We start from the raw sequence: 10,054 nt of genomic DNA, 5'->3' as shown, positions 1-10,054 counted from the left end.
TTACTTACTACTTACTACTACTACTACTCTCTCTCTCTCTCTCTCTCTCTCTCTCTCTCTCTCTCTCTCTCTCTCTCTCTCTCTCTCTCTCTCTCTCTCTCTCTCTCTGCTAGTTACTGATCTATATATTATAGTTGGCCATTCATTCATTCATTTGATACATTTGTCTTGCTACTCACAAAACAAAGTAATACAGAAAGCTAGCTAGGTGACTCATATGATGATGAGTAGCGTTGTGAAGAAGCTCCTGTTTTGTGGAGCAAAGGGGTTTCCCTCCATCACAGACTCAGAGGACTCTCGAATCTGTCGAATGCTGCAGCCTGTGCCACAAGCCGGTCAAGTCCGTGTGTACGTCGGAAGGGACTTTGATCTGATGTGCAAGTTTGAGATGGAAGCCAATTACCTAAACTACCCACTCTTCCAGAGCCTACTGGAGCTCTCCGCCGAGCAGGAGTTCGGTTATTCCTACGATGGAGCCCTAAGAATAGCGTGCGATGTCAATCTCTTCTATCATCTTCTTCGTCTCCTTGAAACCAGAAATCCTTCCGCCCATTATATGGAGCTTTCCGATCTCATTTCCAAGTTCTACAGCTAGTCAGCTACAATTAACTAGACATGCACGTTAATTACTGCTGCCGTACATCGATTGATAATGTAATGTACGTACTTATACAATGATCGATTCTTCTGTAATTTCTTACACTTCGTCAAAAATTGAAGAATGAATATATACAGTAAATTTTAGTCATCCAAAAACAAAAAACAAAAAATCTCTTTAGCCAGAAAATCAGCTACCAGTCTACCACGTTACCTTCCTAATTGTGAATATGCTTGAGTTGCAAGAAATCAAATAGATTCATCAGTTGTTCGCAATTCAGCAAGAGCACCAAGAGGGTGCAATTCAGCATTTTCACCTGTAAAACACTTAAATTTATTACCAGACTAGAGCAGTTGAAAATTGAAATTAATCTCCAGCTAATTGATTCTCAGAGAATAAGTAGCAAGCTGCAAACCTAAAACCCCAGCTTCAGGTTGGATCACTTTCCAATCATCTCTGATAACACTTCCATCTCCAATCAACGCCACTGGATCGAAGATCAAGAACCATATACGTACATTCAATCAAAATGCCCCCCACACCAGACTCTAGCTAGCTTGCACGAAGAAATCATTTTCATCCGCACAAACTTATTTAGTCTTGCAATTAGTATATATGCATTCAGTCGCTTAGTTTTCGATAGTCTCATAGATATATGATGTAAGGAACAGTAATTCACTGATCAAAGATAGAGAAATTCACCCATGATTGTCCTTAGAAGTTGGAGCACCAGTAAGATATCTTCTAAGTACGCACATTTTACTGATTATCTTCCATATATATATAAACGGTTTTTCTAGTAGTGCAAAGACACAACTCCGGAGGTTTATAAAACTTTGGATCCAACAGTTTCTGAGAAAGTTGTTGTATTTATTAGTATGTCTTAGAGTTAGCCTTAATGCTGTCTTATCTTCTTCTTTTTCTTCTTCCGCGGAGAACGAAGATGATAAGAAATGTTGTTTGCAGCTAAAGACGTGGTTGATTCTATATATAGCTGGCAATGCCTTTATCTTATTCGCACCAGCACAAGGAAGCTTATCTCAGCTCTCCCAGTCTCTACACTTCAATAATTTTTGATCGAGGTTTCACACTTCCTAAATGTATACCTTCCTACTTTGAAACTAGAGTACATATATAATTTATTCATGATTTATACAATGTGGAATAATACCATGTGATTCTGGATCTGTTTCTTTATAACAATAATCATTCAGCTCCGTACCTTCATGCCGTATAACAGCTCTGCTCCTAACTAATTGATTTGAATCATTACATCGATCATTGTATATGGTAACTCTACTTACTCTAGTTTGAGGAGCACGCCAATGAGAGTGGAAATTAAGTAGTAGATGAGAGAAAGCACGTCTTGCTATACTTAGATCTAACCTCTATTTCCTGGTGGAAAATGATGAAACACCGTCGCACTGTGCATGTCGCAACGCAAGGTTAGTCGGACAAGTTAACTTGTTCTTCAAGCAAGCACACCGAAGAAGATCGATTATTGTAGCAAATGGATACCCTACTTTGGTTTGCTAGTTAAGTAGATACTAATCACGCAGCTTAACTTTTCGGCCAAGCCAGCAGAGAGCCAGTCAGTCTAGCTTGCGGGCCCAAGGCCACCTTGTATTCCGCGGCTGCACCTCCTTCCTTGCCGTTTACTTTGCATGAGGACTACTGAGGCGCCATGCATCAACTAGCTTAATTTGATGCGCACCCACTTCTTATTTAACTCCACGATCTATATAATGTAGGAGTATCCTTTGCCATTCATTCACTTCATTTCATTCATTCATATATTCCTATCATATATATATTGCAGTGCAAAAGAAGCTATAACCAGCTGATCCATCATGGTGAGTAGCTTTGTCAAGAAGTTCTTGTTCTGTGGAGCAAAGGGGTTTCCCTCCATCTCGGACGACTCTCGAGTGGTGCCTGTGGCACAAGCCGGTCAAGTCCGGGTGTACGTTGGTAGAGACGTTAACATGATGTGCAAGTTTGAGATTGAAGCCAATTACCTAAACCACCCACTTTTCCAGAGTCTACTGGAGCTCTCTGCCGAGCAAGAGTTCGGTTATTCATACGATGGAGCCCTAAGAATAGCCTGCGACGTCGATCTCTTCCTCTACATTCTTCGTCTCCTTGAAACCAGCAATCCCTCCGCCCATTATATGGAGCTTTCCGATCTCATTTCCAAGTTCCATAGCACTACTAGTGCTACTGCAACTAAACCTGCTACTGCATGCTGCCTTTTATAAGCCTATATATGGATGTTTAGTTTACTGGGTTACGTACATATTGATATTGTAGATTAGTGGATAGTGATTCTCTATTAGTCACATTGAGTCATTTTTTCATTTACACTTCCATCTTCAAAAAATTGAAGAGTAGTAATTCTGTAATTGTATACATCAAAATTTTAGTGATACAAACATATCATGCAAGCAACAAGCAGTTGTGGTCAGTGAGCAAGAATGTGAGAGACCTTAACTGTTGTTTCCATTTGCCATTTCCATGTTTGCCTGAAAAAATAAAATAAAATTTTATAAAATTTCAAATGTCCAACCAATTGTTCCTACGACGTATATCGATTGATATATCAATTATTCAATCTAATTAAGTGGATGAACTAATTAGATTGAACCATCGATCGATAATTAATCATGCATGAAAGATTTATAATTCAAGTGGTGAAGAAATTGATCGATGAAGCTTTATTTGTGGATAAATCCATGGAGAATGAAATGAAAAGATGTGAGTGATGAAAAGGTGAAACAATTGATTAACATAACTGGAGCTTTACTTCTTTCTCTTTAAGATTTCTGCAATGAAAAGAAAGGCCACGTCTTGGCAGCTGGTAAAGGAATAAAGTGCATAGTCTCAGACATTATTCCAATTAGCCGATAAATCAAGCTAAAAGTTGTCAAAGATATAGTAAACTTACAAAACACAAATAATTTTACAACTGAATATTTCACAAGCTGTCATTACATAAAGAGATAGAGAGAGCTAGAATGATAGATATGTAACCTAAACCAACAAAAGCTTTAAGGATCAATTGAAACTAGCTACTTTTTCTTGTTCAATAATATATATTCGATCTCTTACGATCTTCTTGGCCAAAAACTGTATTAAACTTTTATCAGGTTAAGGAGTAATTGTTTCTCAGAGGAGGCAGGCTGTTCCATAGTGCATGGCGAGCACCATAAAATTTGAAATCTCAAAATTCCAAAGTCATGTGTTTCGAAGAATTTTGGCATGCAATTACAAATTTACAATTTTACACTATCATTCTCGTTCATATATATTTGCAATCGATAGTGTAAAATTGTAAATAGGTCTTTTCTGTAAGTACTATTAATAACAACATATATCCAACGAATTTTGATGTTGTTGGATTAATTTTTATATCTAGCTTTGAGAAACATAATCTTGTGTCACCGTCTTGACTCTTGAGTGGAGAAGATGAGCAGAATTGTTCTTTGCAGCAGATAAAGACGCGGTCGGTTCTTTTAGTAGCTATAGCTGCATGCCTTATATCTTTCATCTGAAGCTTCTCCCTTGTGCTGTCTGATCAGCTCTCCTACTCTGATCTATTAATAATTGTTGAGAGTTCTCACTGCCTCTCATGACTATATACGTACACCTTAATATTCCTTCTCCTTTCGAAACCAGTTCATTAATTTGATTCATGTTTTTACGTACAATATGGAATAGCATCGATCGTATATATGATTATGGATCTATTTCTTTATACAAGTAACGACAGCTGATCATTGAGCTCCATATGCCTTCCATGCCATAACTTGCCCTAATAAAACAGCGCTGCGAGATCCGACTCCTCGCTACTTTAAATCATTCCTTGCCATTTAAACTTGTAACTAGCTCAATGAGAGTGGAAGATATTAAAAGAGAGAAAGCTAGTCTTGTATCAAGCGGTCTAACAATACATCGATCGTACTTCTTTGATGTCACGTAGCCGTATACGTAATTAAGTAGGACGATAATTCTTAAGATTTACGTACCTTTTATGTTTCTACTGATATATTGAACCACCCTAGCTCCCACCCCTCTTTAGACCTATATATGTCAGTTAAAACATACTTGTTAGTCAAGCAATCTTAGTATAAAAGATGGTGGACTTGTTTCTTGATGAAGTGTAAAAGCAGCTTAAACTAATCGGCTCCTCTACCAAGCTAGAGAGGCTGCCAGTTACCCTGGGCCAAGCCAACTTGCTTCCCGCGGCCAAACCCTTCTTTCCATGGCGTTTACTATACATAAGCCATAATGCATACATAAACGTTGTTCAGCACCTATTCTTATATATTTAATTCCTCGATCTCGATCTATATATACTCCTTTGTCATTCATTCGATATCAATTCATACATTCTTTTCAGAACACAAAAAAAAGTATTGCACAAAGGAAGCTAGCTAGATCACCGATGATGATGAGTACGTAGCATTGTGAAGAAATTCTTGTTCTGCGGAGCAAAGGGGTTTCCCTCCATCTCAGACGACTCTTGAATACTGCCTGTGCCGCAATCCGGTCAAGTTCGAGTGTACGTCGGAAGAGACATTGACGTGATGTTCGAGATGGAAGCCAATTACCTAAACCACCCACTCTTCCAAAGTCTATTAGAGCTCTCGGCTGAACAAGAGCCCGGTTATTCCTACGATGGAGCAGTGGCGGATTCATGATGAAAATGCCACCTGGGCTAAATGCAGCACACACAAAATTTTGCTCAACGGTACAAGAAATTTTGGTTGTTCATTAAAAAAGAACACACACACATAGGGAGACGTAGCAAGCCTTACCCTCAAACGCATTTGCGTGAACAGAAATTAGTCATAATACAATACAAGAAACACAATATATTAAAAACTAACCAAACTTTACTCAACGAGGCCCCAAAGCTTCAAAATCATTAATCACCATCTCATTATCAACCGCTTCAGCAAATTCCTTTTCAATGTGAAGCACTATGCAATCATGCAATCATCAAGAAACTCATCATCTATCTTGTTTCTAAGTTTATTTTTAATGATGGTTGTACTGATATCTTTTGATCTAGGCATTTTGACATGATTAATTTGTTCATCTCACATTGATAATTCCAATTATTACTTTAGCAATTTAGTTACTCATTACTTAACAAGACAACAATTCAATTGAATAATGCATATAACCAAGAACACAAAGCATTCAAAAATTCAATGCATATCACTGATTCACTGGAACACAAAGGCTACAATACAAAGCATTCAAATATTCAATGCATAGCACTGATTCAATGCATTCAAATCAAATCATATCCAATGGTTTAGTAGCATACTAGCATACTAGCAGGTTATGTTTGATAGCTTTTTTTTTAGCAGTTGTATATTAGTGCATATAAGATATAACCCAGATTCCCAAAACACAATTACACAAAGCTAATTGGGGACCTAGTATGGGGAAGTGAACGGGGAGATAAGGAGACGGCTACCGGCCGGAGGCGACCGCGATGGGCAATGATGACGAGCAGTCGAGCATACGAAAATTAGGGATTGAGTTTGAGTGTTTCAGACTAGAGAGGAACTAAGAAGATCGACTTTGAGAGCAAAGTTTAAGAGTGAAGTAGAACGACGTATCTATGGCTTATTAATTTTTTTATATTTATATATATATGTGGTCTGGTATTTTTTTGGGTTTTAGAAATTGACCTAGGCTATCTGCCCCTGCGATGGAGCCCTAAGGATAGCTTCCGACATCGAGCTCTTCCACTTCCTTCTTCATCTTCTCGAAACCAATAACCCCTCCGCCCATTACATGGAGCATGCCATCATCTTATGCATGTTAACATTGTCGTCGCGTCATCGTCAGTAGCCGTGAAGTAGTGAGGATTGCCAAATCGGAGCGTTATTGACTGCATAACTGATGCCAAACAAATCTCAATACACAAATCATATGGAAACCTTAAACTCAAAGCAGGAGCTTCATCGAAACAACACCATACAATCCACCATCAAAACTCAAGCCATGAAGGAACTAAGATTGACAGGGGGGGTGATGAACCCACGCGTGAGCACCCATAATCTAATAGGTAAGTGCCATAATGCACTTTAAGCGTGCAGCCACAGCTCTAATGAAGGTTTCTAGTGGTAGTGGATGGGGTGTTTTGGTGTTGGGTGACCAATAATCTAGAAACTGATGGGATTGATCGACATCGGTATGAGAAACAAAGTTCTCCCATTCTGGACCAAGCCAATATAATTCGCAAAGAGAAAATGCATCACATGGGTGATATGGGCCCATAAACATGGAGCCCAAGATAACAATAAGCAGTAAAGAGTAAAAATAACATAGTTACATGAGTTGGGCCCAAAACCCAAACCAATGTCCATGCCCAATCAAATCGAGGCCAAAGCCACATGACAAACCAATGAAGACCATGGGCAAAGAAAGCCAAACATCATCCAGGCCAATTAAGAGGGATCCATGCCCATTGAGATCCATGTTAGCAGACCCGACCATAAGCTTCCCATTCCATCCCGATCGGTACACTGGAACCGCCGCACCTCCGCCATCAATACACCACGCCATCGAGATTGGGCTCCCATCACAGAAGCGAAGCCACCTTGTAGACCCCTATGTCGCGACGTTGCCCTCCCATCTTTTTTGTCGGACCTCAATGCAAAATCCAAATTCATATCTGGAAATAAACCAGCCTTCCAGACCCGCTGAGTAGAGCTAGATCTAGTCTTTTCATATTTGGAAATAAACCAGCCTTCCTACAAACAAGTTCTTATCCGGCCGCACACCTCATGCGCTAGGGGTTGGCCATAGGCCGGCACCAACGTCGCGATGCAGTTGGACGAGAGTCAGAGTTTTTTGAAATATAGGTTGCGAGAGGCACGTTCTATTTGAGAGAGAAAAAAGACATTGCTAGTTTATTGAGTACGTAATAGTCATGGGTTCCAACTAATTAGCTTAGTGACCATGAAGTCTTGAACTGGATTGAAGGTACGGAGAAGTTTTTTAGGGTGCAAAATAAGATGTGTTATTAGAACTTGGAGAAAACAATGACGTCATAATTGCCATATAGTAGATTTCTACTTCAATTCACTTGATTTTTAGGTACCCTAACATTTAATATAAAAGGCTCTAATAAACATGAGATTTTCATCATTTACATATATGGCAGATAGTCGCCAGCAATAAGCTATAATTAATCAAACCCTTATCCGTTAGCCAAGTTTTCATTCAACACAACTACAAAAGTCTAAATGAAATCACTGTAGTGTAAACCTTAACATAACAGTGTAGGATTTTCAATAATAAATCATGCAAACCCTATCATAGCAGGGGTAAAACAAAATTGTTGTTTTTTTGGGTGGGGGAGCTCACCTTTAAACCCAGCAACGGTGGTTGGGTTTTAGGAAAGGTTGATGCAACCGGCCGCACGTAAGTACTCTATCAGCAGCCATCGTCCCCACTTGAGAAGGAGGTACCCCTAACATCTTGCAGAGTCGAGCACAAACCACTAATATATAACATCAATTGATTCAAGAGCGTGCCAATTCAAACAGATACCTATGATGCAGAAGGAAAGGGTTCACTCACCAAATCCATTATTATAACGTTGAATTCATAGCTAACATGTAGAAAGCTTTAGGTTTAAGAAGAAGAAAACCAGAGAGAATTGGAGCAATTTTTGAGAGTATATCTTTGTTAATGCAACAAAGATAACAAAACCATATAAATATTTATATTTAGAGAATTAACACTTATAACAACATAATTAAAGAAAAAGACAACAAAAGAATTTGGAAAATCCACGGTGGATAATATCATCTGACAGCTACAGCACACTTCGCGTTGGTTAGATCGAGTTGACTTCTATGTTGATCTTTGACCTGTAACAATTATCATCAAAATCAGAACTATTTCATCAAACTTTATTAATCGGGACGGTGTTATCAACATGCACCACGTACCATACCCATCAAAATAGAGCCGATATATTCCGACAGCAAGCAGGAGAAGGAAGAGAAAGTTGTATGTAAACAATTAACTTGCACCTAGACCGGAATGTGATTGAGCGGCATATCAGTAACATCTTAGATATTCTACGAAAATATGACATGTCGTCGTTGTACATTTTCATCATATTTTTTATTTTATTTTTAAGAGCCACAATTAAAACTTGTAGGAGTTATACGTTGCTTATGAGAATAGTCTCACTAAAAAACTATACCAAGCTCTCTTAAATTCTCGAAAGATGACACTAACAGGGGATATTATAAGGATCTAACCTCAAAGTTAAGGAGAACACCTGAAATAATCCATCTGAAATAACCCAACATGCAAAAGAATACAACCCAAATTATTATAGACTAGGTTCTTATCAAATTGATTCAAAGTTCATCAAGTGAACACAAATGAAAATCAACTAGAGATTTGATTACAATGTAGCTTTATTAATCTTTACTGCGGCCTCTATCTGGCCCCGATCGACTGACCTAATTATTTGATTGGTGTTTGGTGGCCAACATATAATTCTTGAGTCACTTGTCTTTCAAGAACATTCTACCGCACTCCTTACAAACGAATGTTCTTACCACATGATTTTTGGTCAAGGATAGGTGGTCTGGGAGAGAAGATATATTTGAGCAATTCCTTCGTTTCCTCCTTACGTTTTTCCACATTTGTAATAAGAAAAAGATTGGTGCAAAATAAATTCTAGTTGATTTAGCTCATGAGAGATATAACTCATTCTAGCTCATCATCAAATCACAAATAAGATTAAACAAAGCTTCTACGCTAAATGAGTTAGATTTAACATTGTATAAATGCTTATGAATGATCAAAGCTCAAATAACTAAAGTTTATAGCTACCTTTTGAACAAGAACTAAAGTTGTAGCAAGTGTTATAAATATTGGTATGGTGTTAGAGTTTGTTATCTTTGTTGCATTAATAAAGATATATACTTAAAATATTGCGACTCTTGATCATGTGGTGATTTATAGCTACTTACTTATATGATCATGTGGTGATTTTTTTTCCGTCTTACCACATGCGAAAACACAGATTAGCATAGCACGCATACCTCTCCAATGAGAGTAAAGATTACACCCTTTATGTAATCGTTTTCTATATCGGTAACTCTATCACAACCATACATAATACCCATTTTTAGGATCTGCATAGCAAATAACTTTGTGTTAAAGTCAGTAGTATTCTTAAAAATACGCACTAATCACTCCTATATGTCTGGGAATTTCAAATTCGTCAATATCAAGTCTGCAACGCTTTTATATGTGTCACCAAGAAAGAGCACTCAACGAACAAAAAAAATAAAATAATGGAAACATATTGATTCATTCGATGAGAGAGAGAGAGAGAGAGAGAGAGAGAGAGAGAGAGAGAGAGAGAGAGAGAGAGAGAGAGAGAGAGAGAGAGAGAGAGAGAGAGAG

At 38.2% G+C, this 10,054-nt stretch overlaps 2 protein-coding genes across 2 annotated transcripts; both read left to right on the top strand.

Moving 5' to 3' along the window:
* The first annotated feature begins 223 nt into the window (after positions 1–223).
* LOC101295428 lies at positions 224–595 on the top strand. Its single transcript, XM_004301548.1, has one exon. It carries the CDS (start codon positions 224–226, stop codon positions 593–595), a length of 372 nt encoding a protein of 123 aa, XP_004301596.1.
* Positions 596–2,448: 1,853 nt separating this feature from the next.
* LOC101295141 lies at positions 2,449–2,853 on the top strand. The gene has a single exon (XM_004301547.1). It carries the CDS (start codon positions 2,449–2,451, stop codon positions 2,851–2,853), a length of 405 nt encoding a protein of 134 aa, XP_004301595.1.
* The last annotated feature ends 7,201 nt before the right edge of the window (positions 2,854–10,054 follow it).

The sequence above is a fragment of the Fragaria vesca genome, linkage group LG5, assembly GCF_000184155.1.
Source record: "Fragaria vesca subsp. vesca linkage group LG5, FraVesHawaii_1.0, whole genome shotgun sequence".
Taxonomy (NCBI): Eukaryota; Viridiplantae; Streptophyta; class Magnoliopsida; order Rosales; family Rosaceae; genus Fragaria; species Fragaria vesca.
Note: the sequence above shows the minus strand (reverse complement) of the source record. Positions and strands in the feature narration are given on the sequence as shown.

Excerpts from the sequence above, each read along its gene's own strand:
- LOC101295428 (XM_004301548.1), top strand. The coding sequence starts at position 224 with ATGAGTAGCGTTGTGAAGAAGCTCCTGTTTTGTGGAGCAAAGGGGTTT.
- LOC101295141 (XM_004301547.1), top strand. The coding sequence starts at position 2,449 with ATGGTGAGTAGCTTTGTCAAGAAGTTCTTGTTCTGTGGAGCAAAGGGG.